Source organism: Varanus komodoensis, unplaced genomic scaffold, assembly GCF_004798865.1.
Source record: "Varanus komodoensis strain SLA01 unplaced genomic scaffold, ASM479886v1 scaffold2, whole genome shotgun sequence".
Taxonomy (NCBI): domain Eukaryota; kingdom Metazoa; phylum Chordata; class Lepidosauria; order Squamata; family Varanidae; genus Varanus; species Varanus komodoensis.
In genome coordinates, this window is record NW_025335568.1 from 51,183,227 (window position 1) to 51,201,449 (window position 18,223).

Below are 18,223 nucleotides of genomic sequence, written 5' to 3' on the forward strand. Positions count from 1 at the left end.
AGTGTGCAGTGACAGAAAGACATAGAAACTGATAGTTTGGTTCTCTAACAGCTTTGGACAGATAAAAAAGAGGGAAAGAAAGGAGGTTGTACTTGAGTGATTCATAGCTTCCAAGTAATGCATTTTTCTGTTCAGGTTATCATCCAGGGAAATAAATCTATAATCCTGCAGCACAGGGCATGAGTCACATCCATAATATAAAACAGTTAAAAAGCTCAATTTTCCAGAAACATTTGAATAGAGGCAAGTTGCACAAGACAAATTAGCTTTGCAAATTAATTTTGGTACCTTTTGAGCTCAGCAAGGCATAGGCAATGTTGGCTTTAACATGTCCTAGTGAGGATTCTATCATCATTAACAATTATGTTTATATAGTAAAAACATTTCTCTATTTGTACTTCTATGGATCTTCATAGCATGATCCTCTGTGTACTTCCCCAAAAGTTTCACTTGAGTTTACTGAGGCTCATTCCCCTGTCAATATGCTGAGGGTTACAGGCCATTTCAGCAGGTCTTACTCCCATGTGAACAAGGGTGCTTCCAGACAAGGCTTTTATCAGCACCACACTACCTCATTCATACACCGAATTTTGCAGACGTCCCAGCAACACAGTCTTCTAATTGTACTGCTCTTATGCTTTCCCCAGCTTCGACGGTATTTTCTCTTTTTACCAGAAAAACGAAGAGTGTTGAGATAGAAAAGGCAGAATAACTGCACCCTTCCGAGCAGAAGGCATCCCGGTCCTTTCAGGTTAAATTGTGCGAAAGAACCCAGCGGTGGCGCAATAAAACCTTCACTTGGAATCACGCTTAGTGCTACAAGCCCTCGATTTAGAAGTACCCCGTGCCTATTTAGGAGGGCATTCTTGGAATCTTCACATGAATTCTCTCAACCATCAGGGCATGACGCTTGTCAAGCAGGCAGGCAAGGGCAGAGCCCTTAAAATGCTGCATCATTTTAATCTTCCCATCAGGAATGGCCGGAAACAGCATCCAGGGCTGCAGCCGATATTCAGGCGCGGTTACTGGAAAGCCACGTGAGTCCGACAGTGTGAAATGGAATTTTACTGTGAATATAGTGAAATACACCCTCAAAACGATAAGGGGGCCATCATATATACACATAGAAAGCAACAGTGGCGTGTAATAGCGATTACATTGAGGAGAACAGGAAATATGAGGGTCTGGTTAGACCAGAATGGAAGTGTGGAGGAGATGGTGTGCCACGAACTATTGTACAGGCACCACACTATCTCATAGAATCATACAAAAGGAAGCGAAAGACATTATCAACAATCATGGGGTGAATTTATTAATCTTAGGCTGCAATACAATGCCCATTTATCTGAGAGTCACATCCATTAAATTCACTTACTTCCTAGTAGACTTGTATAGAATTGCGCTATTAAGCTGCAAACCTATCCATATTTACGTGGGAGTAAGTCCCATTAAACACATTGGAACTCGCTTCTAAGTGGACGCGTATAAGATTGCACTGCTGGGTGCCAATAAAAGAAAGAAAGACATAAGAAAAGTAAATAGCTGCGCTTTCTTTCTTTTTTAAAATGACATCATTTTTTGCTTTGTTTTATATTGAGAAGCCTAGGCGGGCGCGAGTCTACGCCATCCTACAATTCACTCTTCGGAGAAACGTGTTTCCCGACACAGAATACCAGCGTTAGCGCAGGCGCTTTCAAGCTGTCTCCCAGAACTACATTACCCAAAAATCTGTAGGACTCACACTTTCCTTTCTCTAGTACTTTTACCTCAGAGACTACGTTACCCAAAAGGCCGCGCGAAGGCAAAGTGAGAGACTACATTACCCGGAAGCCTTTGTGGGGACACAAAGCTGTCGTGGCGTTTGTGGGGTGATCGGGAGAGTTCGTCAGGCTTTTTTTACACACACCCCATTCTCTTTCCTCGGTTGAGTGCTGGCTTCAAGTGTTACAAGGAGCAAGGCTTTATTCCATCTCCCCACGGCGTGCCAGGATGAGGAGGGCTGGGCTGGGTAAGTGGCGGTGAGCTGGGGTACTCTGGGACCGCTTGGCCGGGCCTAGGTGGGATGAGATTTGTTGTCAAGGCCTCGGTTGTTAAGGACCTACCACATTCAGACTCTTAAGATCTAATCCAAGACTTTCCAGATACTACTTTAGATCACCCCTAGGAGGCTGGAGCAGGAACGCCTATTATTATTATTATTATTATTATTATTATTATTATTATTATTATATGAATGCCTATTATTAGTAGTAGTACTAGTGTATTTCCTAATCATTTCGTTTCTATACCTTCTAAGAGCCGCAGCTCTCTGGGAGGTTCACAGCAATTCATACAATTAGAACACACTAATGGACATAACATGGCAATTTAAAAACATTAAAACCATTCAAAATATTTAAACCAAAATTGTTACCAGTGGAAAGCAAGGGATTGGAACATAATTGCTTCATTATCCCTCCTCCCCCCAGAATGTTTTGTTAATCTCATCCCAGTACTGATGTGCTCAGTAGGACCTATTCCTAAGTAAGTGTGTATAGACCTGCAGCCTTAATTTCACATTACTTGGAACTTAAGGAGTTTCCAGGTGAGCTTGGTGCCATTGCCTTGCTTTTTTAAAGGAATTTTGCCAAGGCTCCAGCTGTTACCTTTTACACATAACCTTCTCATTTTTTCCGACCTCTCCTTGTTTTCTTTCTATTGCAGAAAATATGAAAAAAAGTTTCTGCTCGACAATTACCTATGGATGCTCAAATAAAATTCCAATAAAACTACACATTGCCTTCTTTTGTCAGCAGTAGGAGCCTTCCAACCTTACTTGCAGTAGTTGTTGGCTCCTGCCTGAAGTTGATCAAAAGTCTGCAGATATTGGTAGTGCAAGTAGTGTTGTTGAGCTTTCTTGCTTAGGCGCCAAGTTCTGATTTAGTGTGCAATTTTATGCATGTTTAGAGAGGGGAAAAGTCCTCTAACTCTTAGAGAAGTATAAATATAAAGCTCAAGTATCCTTTTAAAATAGTAGATCCTTTGTATTCAATTATGTATTTCATCTAACTCTGCAGTTGTACGTTCTCTGATTGTATGTCTATTTTAACTTCTTTAGTTTATACTTGCATGTTTTACATTTACAAGCCCTCTTTCCAGAGTTTGCCCTTAGTGTATATGTCATGTTGAGAAGTGCTTGAGTCTTCTTCTATCTTGTAACAGCCATATGGCTCTGAAAGTGGATTAAGACAAATTAACACAGCATAAGGTCATCAGTGATGTCTAGTTATGTTGGCTGTCAGTTCTTTTCAGGATCACATGGGGCTGTCTGTTGGGGGACAGCAGTGGGAGAGGCCTGTTGTCCTGAAGTCCGGCTCTGGAATTCATTAGTACCTGTTAGGCCACTGTGGTATAAAGAATTAGATGGGCCTTTGATCTGATCCAGTGGTGTACTTCCAGTGTTCCCTTGTAACCCTTTTTCCAGTAAAGAAGAATGGTAGATGTTGTATTTGAACAAGATAGTCTATTCAAATATTACTGTCTTTGCATGGATGGACAGAGCAGTCACTCTGTATTCCAGTACTGCTTGCATTGCCCTTTTAATGCTTCTTTTCCTAGTACTTTTTAGTGCAATTTTTTCAGTAGCAAAATGACCCTATAACCTGAAGAAAAGAAGCATCCCATTTCTATTCAAGCAGAAATAACTGAGGGTGGCTTAGCCATCCCACTTCCTTTTTGCATTCAGTTTGGGCACCAGCTTCATCCTGAGCTGCTACTGGTGAAACGCATAGATTACCAGTACCAGTAAAGAAATAGTTTTGTTTAGTCGCAAAGTTGCGCCCAACCAATCATGACCCCATGGACAACATTCATCCAGGCTCTCCTGTCCTCCACCATTCCCCAGAGTCCACCCAAGCTCACACCCACTGCCCCAGTGACTCCATGTAGCCACCTCATCCTCTGCTGTCAATCATTCCCAGCACCAGGGTCTTCTCCAATGAGTTGTTCCTTCTTATTAGGTGGCCAAACTATTTGAGTTTCATCTTCAGTATCTGGCCTTCTAAAGAGCAGTCAGGGTTGATTTCCTTTAAGATTGACTGGTTTGATCTCTTTGCAGTCCAAGGGACTCTCAGGAGTCTTCTCCAGCACTACAATTCAAAGGCCTCAATTCTTCAGCACTCAGCCTTCCTTATGGTCCAACTTTCACAGCCATACATTGCAACTGGGAAAAACGTAGCTTTGACTATATGAACTTTTGTCAGCAGGGTGATGTCTCCGCTTTTTTAGTATGCTGTCTAGATTTGCCATAGCTTTCCTCCCAAGGAGTAAGTGTCTTTTAATTTCTTAGATGCAGCCACCATCTGCGGTAATCTTGGAGCCCAAGAAAATAAAATCTGTCACTACCTTCATTTCTTCCCCATCTATTTGCCAGGAAGTGATAGAACTGGATGCCATGATCATAGTTTTCTTAATGTTGAGTTTCCAGCCAACTTTTGCACTCTCTTTCACCCACATCAAGAGGTTCCTCTTCACTTTCTGCCATTAAAAGAAATAGTGTTAAAGTAAAATGACAGTAGTGAGCCAAACCAATAATGTGGTTCCGTTCACTATAGAGGGCAAGAGTAGGCAATCATTTTGGACCATGGACACATTTGCCAAATTGAGAAACTCTCCTGGGCACCACCACAAAATGGCATCCCTGGGAGGCTTAGCAAATCACAAGTAACCTCTCCAAAATACCATGTTCAGTGGTGAGATCTGATCTTTGAAGCCTCATTTTTCAGCACCAGTGAAAACCTATTTCACATCCATTCCAGCTGCCTTAAGAAAATGTGTTGTTATTATTATTATTTTTTTTTAATGGGAAGGGTAGGGTGCCTTTGCCAGTAAGTTGACCAGAGGTGCATTAGTACCCATGGGTACCACATTGCAGACCTGTGGTATAGGGGTTTGTGAATGAGGCTGGTATAAAAATTAAAGCAGTAACTCTGAAGCTACCACCGAAATAGCATTGAGAGGTACAGTACATTCAAGGTCTGGGAGCAGTGAATGTTATAGAAACAGTAGTGTAGATCATGTGGATATTCATATATTCCAGTTGATTTGGTTAACTCAGCTCAACAGAGTTCTTTGAGATTTATTCACAAATAAATATACATGGGCTTAAACTCCCATTCTTCTGTCTCCAGCAATAAATTACATTCAACCGTTTGCTGAATGGATAAGGTATGAAATAGCACTTCCTGTTATAATTGTAATATTATGTAATATGTAAGGAGCTTGCTTAATTTGGTCAGCAAACTAATGGAAAGCTAGGATTTTCTGGAAACAGTCCCTGTGGAATAATTAGGAACTTGTACAAAGATAGGCTGCCTGCACAGTAATTTGGTGGCATTCTGTTATAGCACATTCTGCATAATATGTCTTTCCCTTGTGACATTGTCCTTCTTTACATCTTTCTCCCATTCTTCCCCTTGGACTGCCTTGTCAAAAATGTTATCTTTCTGCTGTGGAGGAACTGCCTCACAAAGTTAGTCAGCTGTGCAGCGATCCATGAATTTTGAGTTGAACTTTCTGGTCTCACCATTCTGTTTTGTAGAGGAGGAAACACAAAGCATCTCAGGAGGGGTGTTTTTTCTTTCCTTTACACTGAACTTTTGCAGAAGTCATGACCACTGTCCCATGGCAATTGCTTTTGGAAAACCTCAGCAAGAAATATTCCCCTTTATTTGAAAACCTGTGTGCCACCCTTCTGTTTCAAAATACTGATACAATAAAATCCCACCACAGTTAAACTCTGTGTTAAAACCACAAGAATGACGAGGCACAACAGAATAATAAAATCCAGCATAAATGGGAACTCATCAGTTAATAACAGCTTCAGTTGATATATAGGAAGGCCTGGCCACGTGGAAGTGTCTTTACCTGCTAATAGGAGGATATCAGATTTGTTGTCAGGAAAGAATTATGCATGCAAGCTTCCATAACTGAGCAGACTCCTTCTTTGGTTTCCATGTGACCTAGTTTAGTAAGTCAGAGGTCTTGGAGGAGGACTTCTGATAATGATTGTAAAGTTTAGGGAGGCCCTAACTCTAACCCTAACCCAAACTGTTTATTACATTAAGGGTGATCACTAGCACTTTGATGCATATTCACAGACAGACATGCATCCTGTGCAGTTGCTTAAGAAATGGCAAAATATAATCTTTGTAGCCAGGCCTCGTTAATAGTAGTCTAGCATTAGTCCGGCAAATAACTGACAGACATTTGTAGGAAATCTTTAAAGCTAGCCTCATCTGTAGCATGCTGCAGTGGGATCAGCATGTTATCAGGGCATGGGATTTGGGATTTCTGTCCCAAAAGGGTTGCAAGTATACCAGTGAAAATTGCTGCATGTAGTAGTTGCCACCTGGGCCTCCAATGACAGAACAGGATCTATCAGCATCGCAAAGCTGTGAATCTGATCCTTTAGAATAGAGGTGGTACATACAGCTTTTGGTCATTCTCTCTGGGGTCCAGGGGCCCCTATCATTTCTTCCCACAGTCCAACAGATCAGTCACCAACTAGGTAGTAGCCAAAAGACCACTGCTTCAATATTAGAACAGTGATCTTAATCAGGATTGTTGGTTATGGGGAAGAAGCTTCAACCTCCCCCTTCCCACAATAGTCACAGTACAGTAGTGGGGAAACAGCAGTCTTGATCTGGATTGTGGCAAGGTAGAAAGGCTTTAAACTTTCCTCAGCTTATAGACTACCCAGCCAGCTTTGTCAGTTGTCAGGGATTATGGGAGTTGGAATCTAAAACATCTGCAGAGCATAAGGTCAGGAAAGCCTGCTTTGATCTCTCTATCTCTGCATGCTGAGATATGGTAGGAAGAGCCCCTGACCCACTACCCTTGTAGCCAAGGAGACCACATAGCCCTTCTTGAGAATTAAACTTCATTGAGAATAGATCCGTCACCACCTTCCTGCTCAGATGAATCACTTAGCAGGAGAAACCTCTATTTTCTCAGAACCAAACTTCAGTCCCTTCCCCCGTCCCCAGTTTGGTACTGCCCCCAGTCATCAGTTTGGCACCTCCACCTGAAAAGGAGAAATAGATTTGGTTGCATCAGTGAGCTGGCATCTCGCTCCAAATGTGCTGGAGATCTCCAGTGAGGAAAGGTGATGTTTTTTCCTTCTGAAGGCTGGAGTCTTCAGGAAGGTGCCAACAAGATCTTGCTGATATGGATACCTCCTGCAAAAACAAAGTGAGAAGGGAGAGACTCTCCCCACCAAATGTGTGTGTGTACACACACACACACACACACACACACACACACACAACACTTCTTGATCTCCATGAATCACAAAGAGCTCAGGGAGGAAGGGATATACTTTGCTCTCTGCCTTTTTGTTTATAGTTTGCTGAGACCTCACGGGAACCTTTGGACTAAGAAAAGGGCAGGGACACTTGTTGGCAGATGAAAGGATTTGTGAAACTTGCAAGAGTAAAACTGGTAATGCTATGCAAGAAATGTCATAGGTGGACTCTGTACTGATACAGATGTGGTTTTGTGCCAGAAAATGACAGCTGAGATTGAGATTCTGGCTGTAACTTGTCTGTTGCATCACTCATGAAGCAGACTACATCTGGCACTGTTAGATATCTTTTGCCCATGTAACTCCTGGACTTTGACCAGATAAAGCAGTTAGTTGACACACAGCTTCCCAAGAGAAAATCAGTGAGCTGGTCTAAAATTTGCATAATGAATATTGCTGGCATGTGTTTTTTTAAATATACTTGGATATAAAAATTTTGTCAGCTAAATGCTATGTCTGGTTCTTCTATGAAAATTATATTTAAGAACTCATTCTCCTACCTTTGTTTGAGTCGAACAGTTTTCAAGGCCATTAGTGTTCCGTAAAATAACCTCCCTTAGCTTGATTCTTCTGTAAACATAGCAAAGCGCAAAACAGTTCTAATTCTGGTACTCTCGTTTCATCAATTGATAGGTTTAGTCCTATCAATTGCATCCTTGGTAATTTGAAGCTCTCAGAGGTGGAACCATCTGAACATCCAGTGCAGGTAGGAGGGCACTGCAGAGGCTACCTTCATCTTCCTGCTGTCCCTCTCTACAGATTTCACTAGATAGGCTTTTAGCCTGTCCAGCAAGGGTGTTCCAGTGGGAAGCTGCACAGGGCTCAGGATAACTTGTATAATGGTCTCTCTGGGCTTCTGCCCTCCCCACCCACCAAATACCCACTTTTGCTCTACTCTGAGGCAGCCAACTAGTTCTTGCTGTTCAGGCTGGAGCGGGGAGGGGGCTGGGGCAGGATCTCAAACCTGTTGAGTTGGATCCTGATTAAGTTGGTTACAGCTGAACTCAATAGGGCCATAGGTTGGTAATGACTAAATTGTCACATCAATTTCAGTGGAACTAAGATGGCCATCTTATACTCACTTACTAGGGAGTAAGTCACATTGAACTCAGTGAGATTTAATTTGTGTTGTAAAACAACTAAGACTCGATCCGATCTGCTACATTTTTTACTGCCATGTTCTTTATTTTATTGAAATAAATTATCTTATTTTGTTGTTAAGCTTGCTGATTGTCCACCAAGAAACGTACCATTCTTTGTATTATTCATTTGTTTTTAACTGTATGAACAAGCAGAGCAATCATGTGGAATGTCATGCTTGCAACAAAGTGCTTCCTTCTGATATTTCTTTGTTGTGTGGACCCATCACCTGTTAACATCCTTCAATAAAACTGTAAAAGCATGGCCTTCATAGTACCCTAAAGAATACAGAAACTCTGTCATCCTTGCTGTCTAAGGCAAAAAGTGCGCAAGAGACTTTCTTTAAACTTACTCCTAGTCAACAATGCACTCAGGAGTAAGGCATATCAACTTAGAGAGCTGCTTAGGCCCCCAGTGTTACCAACCTGATTATATCCAAATGTTAGCTAAGTGAGTAAAATAGTGGTGAATTAACCCATTGCCTGCCTTGATCTCTTTAAGATGGAGAGTGGTGGTGCAATAAGGCCTTACCCTGACTGACCCTGCAAGAACAACAGTAAAAGCTGTAAATCATATGTGGTGCTTCCTTGTCTGATCCAAGATTTGGGCACAGTTCATTAAAAGTTGATCCTGGTAACTAAGTCACATTGAAAATGGGGTTTGATACAGGTGTTGGGACTACAACATCCATAATCCAGACAGCATAAATGGCTGGGGTTATGGAAATTGTAGTCTTAACACCAGGTTGGGAAAAGCTGGTCTGGGGTCACATTAAAATCCCACACTAGTTTAGTGTTTAGATGGGAAATAACGTTTGAGTAACTAGTTCTGAACTGTAATCCTTGTTATTTTATGTATATTTTAAGGCATAAATTGATTGCCAGCTTTGTCTGAGTTCCCTTGTCTTTGGGGTAGGGGAATCTGGATTGTTAACCAATCTATTTAGACAAGTGTTGATGGTATTTACTTATAGAAGTGCCCTCAGTAGTGGATTACAAATCAAAACATTGCAATTAAACTGTAAAGTCAAGGCCAACTAAGATTGCTAGTAACTCTTCTAAACTCTCTGCTATACCTTATGTTTTATTTATTTCACCACACTGTGAATTTTCTTTCAGGGCTACATGTACAGCTTGTGTTTTTGCTGTATTAAGAGATGTTGAGGCTGTGCTGAAAATACTGCGCTTCCAAAAAACTGGGGAGTGGAGGCGGTCTTGGCTCATTCTTGTATAGTGGCTGCTATTCCATGCATGCTTGGAAGCTTGTCTATATGCAGCAAGGCTCCTTACTTTTATTTTTAACTGGTAGTGAGCTGTATCAGTGATGCTGACAAGAAGGTTAAGCTGTCATTTCTTAAATGAAACTTCAAGGTATGACACATGCCACAGTTAATGGCCTGAAATTTATGTTGGTGTGATAGCTATTTAATTTCTGTACCACCCAACAGCCAAAACATTCTGTGCGGTTTGCAGCAGGAAGGAGCTCCTGTATGTGTTTAAAGATGCTTCAGAGCCCTTCTGTAAATATGAATGCTGCTGCTCTGGGGCAGAGCCCTTAGCCGAGCACTGTTGTTGAGGCAGAACCTCTTTTGAACATACTGTAGCAATTGAATGTGAATGGGCATTCATATAAATATAGGCCTATTGACTTCACGGTACTCGACCAGGAGTCAAAGCATGGTGCCAATAAGCACTCATGAAACATTTGGGTTTTTATTGTCATTTTTCCTTTTTTTCCAATATGCATGCATGGATCGGTATGAAATGCATACAGCTTTCCAGTACTTCAGCTTTCACAAAAGCTGACCACATGTGTAAATAAGTACCCATTTGAAGTAACATAAGAACATAAGACAACCCATGCTGAATCAGACCAAGGGTCCACTTTGTCCAGCATGCTGTTAACAGAGTGGCCAACTAACGGTGCACAAGGTCCCACAAGCAGGATGAGCACAACAGCAAGTTGTACATATAGGCATACTGCCTCTGATACTGAAAAGTTGGTTCCTTTATGCCACCCATTCATACATAGAAATGTACAGAAAATGTAAGATCCTCAATTCATTGCATTATAGTGAATGTTTATCCTCCCATTGCTGTACTATAAATCTTTTAGCTATTTAGAGGATCTAGAGAATCCTCTTATGCTGAGTATTTGTTAATTTCCAGGAAGTATATAAATAATGTAAAAGAGTGTCCGCATCAGTGATAATTAAAGACTGTTCTAGTACAAAATGTAATAATGATATCTCTCCAAAAAGAAGCAGCTACTTCTAAAACTTGTTTAAAAGAAACAGTTGCATTGCATCACCAACAATTTGCTGAGTTAGACAATCCAGTTCTGAAGAGATGTTGCAATATCCAAGAAGTGAAACAAAAGTTCTTGCTGAATAAGACTCAACCTAAAATCCATAGGTGCCAGAAGTAGATGTCAAAGGAGTGATCCACTAATTAGGCTTTTTATGGTAGAGTCCATAGCAGTTTCTCAAATTTCCAAATGCGTCCACAGGTCCAAAAAGTTCAGGGGCCCCTGTATTAGGCAGTAGTAATGTATGAGGAGTCCAGTTTCAGGGCAGGAATCTGTTGAATTTCCTTGGCTCAGGTCCCCAGACTCTGGCCCCTTTTCTCTCTGCCCTCCTTCTCTGCCTCATGCTGAACATTTGCGTGCATGTCTGGCAGGAAACCAGTCCAAGCAGTCTGCAAGCTTGGCTTGTGCACATGCTGTCCATGTGCCCACTGAGCAAGCAGAGGTCTGCACGCATGACTTGTGAGCTTGACATACTTTGTGCAAAGAAACAGTAGTGTTCCCAAGCATTAGTAGATCGGCTCACTTCCTGGGCCAAGTGTGGGAAAGAAGTCCCACAAAGTACAAATGAGTCAAAATCTGGCCTAGGTAAAGCAGATGATACAAAATCTCCAGTGTAAAAGGAGATATCTGAATGTGCAACAGTATTGAGAAGGTCTAGGCAGAATAGTGACTGACCTGCATGGCTGTGCTTGTCAAAAACTGTTAGAATGAAAAGAGGTTTTGGTTCTTTAGCAGTTTTTCATTAAATGTTGGGTAGGATCCAGGGATCCCTTTAGTCAGTGAAAACGAACCTTTGCATTCAAGCCACTGGAATGGAGCACTTGGGAGGTAGCTCTTAGGAGCAAGCATTTGATGGATTAGGTACATCTGCCTGTCTTCCCTTCCCTTCTTTGTTTTGTTGTGTTTAATTTTGGATTGTGAGGGATATAGGTCATCCTACTGGCTCTATTCGACATAATGGTGGTAGTAATTTAGGGGTTAATTAACTCCAGAATGGTGGGGGACCATGCCATGCATAAAGACTTCCAGTAACAACTCCCAAATATTAAATTTGAGGGCTCATGCCATGACACCCAGAACCAGGAACTTGAGGTTGTTTCTAGGTTAAACAATTCCAGGTTAACTCTCAGATAATTCCTGAGTTTAATCCACTGCCTGTCTTAATCTTTGAGATGGGAAATAGTGTAATAAAAATAAATTGCTTTCCTTCTTCTAGAACCCCTTTTCAGTGGCTGTATTTGTGCTGTCTTAACCTGATTGGGGTTTTTTTTTTCTTCAGGTGAACCTGGCGGTAATTATGGTTATACCAATAGTGGTTATAGCGTGTATGAGGAAGAAAATGAGAAGTTAACTGAAAGTTTGCGTTCAAAAGTTTCTGCCATTAAATCAGTAAGTATATCAGTATAGAAGCAGTGTTGGAGTGTATCTTGCCTGCTCAATTGGTTGTAACAGCAATATAGTCATGGCTTAACTGATGGGTGTTCATGGAAGTTGTAGCTCCAACACATCTGAAGGACAACAAGTTGGAGAAGGCTGCTTTGTGCATTTATGCTGCTGATGACTTTTCATCCAGCTTTTAATTAAGGCCTTCTGGCTTTAAAGAAGCATGGGGAATTTTGCCTAAGAATTGTGTATCAAAGAGATATTAAAGAGAAGCAAGCAAAAAGTATGAAAAAGTAGCTGTCTGAGCAGAAAAGTTCAGCTATCTCCTGAGGAGCAGTCCATGGCTGATCTGACCACAGAAGATTGTGAGCTTGTTATGGCGGCAAAAACTGATGAAAAATGGGTAAGATGGGACTTGCTTGTGCCCTGTATCACTCTTAACCACCGTATCACACTGGCTCTAATAAAGGGAAAGATTTGTAAAGTAATGCAATGAGTGTGTACTTAGTTTCAGTAATCATTATACCTTTGGACAGCAGAACAAAAGAAAAATATAACAGTGGTGTTTGTGAATGTTTTTCTTGCTAGCTGTGAGGAAAATTTCAGTGTGGGAAGGATTTCATGTGTGAAAGCCATAGCAACTTAAAACATTTTCTTATAGAATCTTTTCATCTTTGCTTTTCTCTCTGCTTCTAGAAAGCATATTAACTGTACTGGCTATAGTCCAAACAAACTTAGTTTTGTTTGAAGTAATTTAGTTAGTAGTGTGGATCATAATTCAACTATCTTCTGTCTTTCTCCTCATAGCTTTCCATTGAAATTGGAACGGAAGTTAAACAGCAAAATAAAACTTTATCTGAAATGGTATGTCTGATCAAAGTTGTCAGCGGCTTTAGTTTCACTTGGAATTTGATTAACTTTCAACTTGATGAGTAACTTCACTTTCTTTAAACATGTTATATGTATTTTAAAAACACCTAATATTCACTTTCCGCTGGTGGACATGCATTTGTTTTCTCCCACCCCAACCTGTCAGGATTCAGAGTACCATCCTTCATAAAAAAACAATTGATTGAAAGTTGCTTAACGTTCTAACAGCTCTGTCTACACAGAGCTGGCTGTCTACACAGAGCTGGCTGGCTAAAGAGCTGGCTGTCTTTATGGATGTTGCTCTGGACCAAAGCAAGAGTTTATTAAAATTATTTCCTAGCTCCCTTCTCAATTGCTCAACACGATATATTTGTTCCCATCCCCATTTACACAGTTCTCTGCAGTTAGGCTATGAGACAATGGCTTGGTTCACACAACACATCAAACAACCCTGCAGTATTTCCACAGTGCAGGATTTTTGCCTGAACATACCTATCAGATGATCATATGGTTACCTGTCCTTTCCCTGCAGCAGCCTCCTCCTGATTGATCTGCTGCCTGAGGTGGGTTCCCCCATTCCCCTTCCTGAGTATACCTGCATGTCTGCAACAGTTCCTTGCTGATCCAGCTCCTACAGTGGTTTTTATTAAATGAAACAGTCTTGCTGCAATTCTTGGCCAATGGGAAGAAAGTGAACAATAATGTTTATGCTGCTAGGGAGCTGAGGGCAGTAGAAATTGAAGGCTAGAAACAACACTTTTTGCAGCTATTCTTGCTTAGGGACTCCATGTTGTTTCCATACCAACAATGGTGCAATGGTACCCTGGGTCTGGACTACTGGAGATGCCACAGTGAAACATGAAACCGTGGAACAGACTATGAATTCTCTCTGTGGTTTCACAAGTCTAATTTTACCACAGTGGAACTGGGGCTGGATGACAGAGCACACCTGCAACATAAGATTTTCCCATGGCTTTCAAGTTGTGCAAACCTGCCCAAAGACCACACAGTTCAGTGGGAATTTGACCCTGGTTCCCCCAGTCCTAGTCCAGCAGTTTAAGTACCACATCAGACTGGCTTTCTTGTAAAGAAACTTCATGCTTTGCAGTGTTATCTTCGTGTATTCAGAACTGAAACTGTAGGTAGCAAATAGTTGCCTCTTATATTCCGTATATAATTACTATTTTTTAAATCACAGGACAATGATTTTGATTCAACGAGTGGATTTCTCGGTGCAACCATGGGTAGACTGAAAACCCTCTCCAGAGGAAGCCAAACAAAACTCTTGTGCTACATGATGCTATTCTCACTCTTCGTCTTTTTTGTAATTTACTGGATTATTAAATTGAGGTGATACAACTCTCCACTTTAAGAACATGAATGCCATACTAGACTTCTAGAAATGTCTGTGTAAAAAATTGTGAACACTCTTTTGTAAATTGCATTAAGGATTAATGCATCTGGTTCTGTACTGTGTATTTCTCTATTTTTATCAGGCCAGGAATATTTCTATTTTAAAGCCCTTATTTTGTAGGGTTCTTAAACTGAATTTGCTCAAGCCTGAGCACTTTGTAGAGACAAAAAATAGTTACTTAGCATGAAAATACGTTGTTAAAATTGCAAAGTAAAAAGGTTTTTTTCATGTTCACAAGCAGCCTTTCTATTTTATAACTCCTGCTGCTTTTTTCTACCAATAAAAAGCAATCTCACTTGATTATGCTATGTATAAGTTATACTAGTTTTTGTAAAAAGAAAGATGAGTCTATCAAAACTAAGTACTGTTAAATCTCATTGTTTCATTAAGAAAATTTAGTACATGCTTAACTTTGGCTGTATTGTGTCCATAGTGAGTTGCAGTAACTGTACAAATATATTTGAGATAGATTTGTTAACATCTTAATTTATTAATTTACTTTTTTTCCATTTTGGGAGGGAGAGATTGCTGAACAGAATAGACAGCTGCTCCAATCAACAAAAAGTGGTAATGAACTTAGTACAAGTGACCAAGTTGCTATATTTTAAAACATCTTCTGATGTAGGGAGCATTTGCAAGATTCAAAAAGAAAAGAAGATATTTGGAGATGTTCAGATGGCTGTGGTTACTGGGTTGGAGCTAGATTAGTTATTCTTTGAATATAGCCACTGAAATCAAGGGGAATTAACTAAAATAGGTCTCACTGACCTCAGGGGTTTATTCTAGATATGCGTATGATGGGATCCAAAATATTTGGTCTGAAAGAAAATCAAAGACCTACTTAACTCAGAAAGAATATAATATATTAATATAGGGATTCTCGTCTGGTGTCTGTAGATTTGGGTTGCTGCAGGATCAATGAGGCTGCAGCAGGAAGCAGCAAATAGATTTTTCAGCTGGTTCCATAGTTTTTATGGGAGCCTTTCAAGGAAGTAGTATAAAATTTTTTACCTAAGTACGCTGCACTCTGTTTCTGTAATTTTTGTGCCCATCTGAACATATCTACTATTGGAGAAAAGCATTAAGGAAAACACAATTAAAATTGTCTGCCTAAGTATTACCCAGTATCTAAAAATAGTGCTTACCCTTCAGATGCTACCCATTTATCACCTAAACACATTTAGCTTGCCATTCCAAAATGATCAGGAGCAGTGCATTAGAGAACTGTACATATTAGACTTCTTAGCACACAGGCAGAGAAAGCTAGTCTGTTATCTAAATTTCCACTGTAGGAGCACATTATGTTGAAGGATTATGTGACGGCACGTCCAGTTGCAGTGTAGTCATCATCTCATATGCATTTTGGATATGTTAGGTTTCAGGGTCCCTTTAAGTGAAGAATCAGGTTACCTGGATAACCATTCCCAGGACTACAATGCTGCTGAGGTGCCAGTTTTTTAATTTAACAGTACTAAATTCCTTCTGTGGAACCATATTGATGTGAGCAAGGACACACCTACATGTATTTGCATTGAAGCATTTTAGAATTCGCTTGCAGAGCAAGGGATGATTTACAAAACACACACAATGGAACATCTCATGATTTGTAATTTATTAGAACATAATAAACATAACAAGAAACTTGGAATTTCTTACAGAAAATGGCACTTCCATTGTTTTAACTCTTTAAAAAGATGAATTTCTTAAAATCCATGTATTCATTTTATTATGTTTGAAATGCATAAATGTGATGTTTATTAAGGCTCAGGCATGGTGCAACTGTAATATAACAAAATTAGAGAGACGATACTGTGGGCTTTCTTTGTGCCCTCCAGCTCCTCTTCTCTAGTTAACAGATTCAATTGGGGAAAACAAGTGAGATGGTCATGATTAAGAAATCTGGCTTTGGAATTCAGAAAACACAGTATTTGAATTATGAAAAAAAGCTAATTGTAGAATCCTATCCCAGTACTGCTCTCCTGCCCCCTCCCCAAAAAAGCACGAATCCTACTCCATCAGGGTTCTTATATGAATTTTAAATGAAACAGCCCTCTTTTGAGGAGAGTCTAACTTAGCTTGCAATGTTTTGGCCCATGTGCATTCCTACAAGCAAACTACACTGCAGGAAAGGACATGGCTCATCCTGTGTACTGAGTCCTCATGGCCTAGTTCCTGACTGGTTGCTGAAACTAGAGGGAAGTATCAAGAACTCCAGATGTATCTGGAAGAAAAATATGAGTGACTGTTTTGGCAGCACACATGTTCCACCTCTGCTTCCATGTAGATGTACAACCTAATTCTGGTCATTAAAGGGTTTCCCCAGTTTGATGTAATTGGGCAGTATAACTTTGTGGGCACAGATGTGGCAAAGCACAGAAGCCTATTATGAAGCAGAATAATTTAAAATAAATGTGCCCAACATGTAAGACATTTATAAAATGAGCACTGAAAATGTCAACACATTCCAGTGATAATATGAATTCCAAAATTCCCTCTTTTGTGGGGCCAAAATGGTAGTTTTTTCACCGTATATAGAATAAGTGGTCCAAGTAAGTTCTTAAAAATTAAAAATAATTTTAACTGCATTCAGTACAAAGCCAGTTAACAACTTATTGCAATTATATTCCTAGTAATTGTCAGGTACAATAGCACATTATATTACTTTAGCCAATAAGATGGAATCGATTGTGTGTGCGTATGCATGTGTGTGCACACACATATGCACACACAGAGGAGGTGTGATGGTCAACTGTAACATTCTGTGACTTAACCATTGTAATTGCAGTAACAGTATACCTAAACAAATACTCTTGGTCAGTCTACATATGGGTTCAATCAATACTTTGCTATTCCAAATGTTGAAATTTCATCAGAGCCAGTAGGGTGTGATAGGATTCATGCAGCCTTTTTAAGAGGGTAGGCGGTGTTTGACAGGCCAAGGGATATTCTAACCTGATGTTGCTCTACAGAATGCAGAACCAAGTAAGTGATTAATCTTCAGTTAAAACTGATGGAGAAAAAGGTTCTGGGGCAAAGTAAACAAATTTACCTAGCAGTGTATGAACAGCAGGGTAGCTCAGTATAGGCTTTCGGCGAAATCTGTATAAGCTACTGCTTGTGTTCTGGTTTTCTTTACATAAGTTTAATATTAGAAATTTCACAGAAAGAAGCCAGATCTCCGCCTGTAAATGGGGATAGAGGTAGCAATAAGAACACTTTGGGTAAAATGGGTGTGTGTGTGCTTGATTCTAGTAGTGGCTTTATGGTGTGGTGTGGCATATCAGGTGCATATGAGTAAGCATTTAAGCTATCAGGTTGGTTGGTTCTTCGAAAATTGTATATTGCATATTCTTTCCCCAAAGAGTCTACTTGATGTACCATATTAAAATATAAAATTCTTCAAAAGTCTGTAGGGTTCATGGCGGTTACTTCTTTGGTAAGATGCCCATGTATTTGCATATAATAGAAAGCATGACTTCATCAGCTCCAGCTCCTATTGATAGCAACCGTGTGTCTCTGCCAAGGCAAAAATGAGATAGAATGAAGTTTGTCCTCATCCCTTCTTTTTTCACTGTGTTTTAAACCAAACTGGGTTTAGTAGTGCTTTTTAATCAGAAGCATTCAATTGCACTGTCTCCCAAGTAAGTATGTAGTCATCTCAGGGAACAACCCTGTGGTCACTGGGAAGATAGGTGATAACCTTAGGAAGCTGCAGATCCCCCACTCTACTGTAGAAAGCAGGCGATCATGATGGACCACTGCCAGAA

General features: G+C 40.3%; 2 protein-coding genes across 2 annotated transcripts in view; one reads left to right on the forward strand and one right to left on the reverse strand.

The window, feature by feature from the left end:
• Positions 1–1,833: 1,833 nt before the first annotated feature.
• BET1 (Bet1 golgi vesicular membrane trafficking protein) lies at positions 1,834–17,864 on the forward strand. Its single transcript, XM_044428559.1, has 4 exons — positions 1,834–2,008; positions 12,069–12,178; positions 12,980–13,036; positions 14,241–17,864. Exons 1-4 carry the CDS (start codon positions 1,990–1,992, stop codon positions 14,394–14,396), a joined length of 342 nt encoding a protein of 113 aa, XP_044284494.1. The 5' UTR covers positions 1,834–1,989; the 3' UTR covers positions 14,397–17,864.
• LOC123022680 (probable acyl-CoA dehydrogenase 6) overlaps positions 16,054–18,223 on the reverse strand; it is a 55,473-nt gene continuing 53,303 nt past the window's right edge. The window contains exon 9 of the mRNA XM_044428558.1: positions 16,054–17,972. Within this exon, the coding sequence (XP_044284493.1) occupies positions 17,882–17,972 (91 nt within the window). The 3' untranslated portion in view covers positions 16,054–17,881. The remainder of the gene's footprint in view (positions 17,973–18,223) is intronic.

Excerpts from the sequence above, each read along its gene's own strand:
- BET1 (XM_044428559.1), top strand. Across the intron at positions 12,179-12,979 it reads AAGTTTCTGCCATTAAATCA|CTTTCCATTGAAATTGGAAC; the intron begins GTAAGTATATCA and ends TTCTCCTCATAG. Across the intron at positions 13,037-14,240 it reads ATAAAACTTTATCTGAAATG|GACAATGATTTTGATTCAAC; the intron begins GTATGTCTGATC and ends TTTAAATCACAG.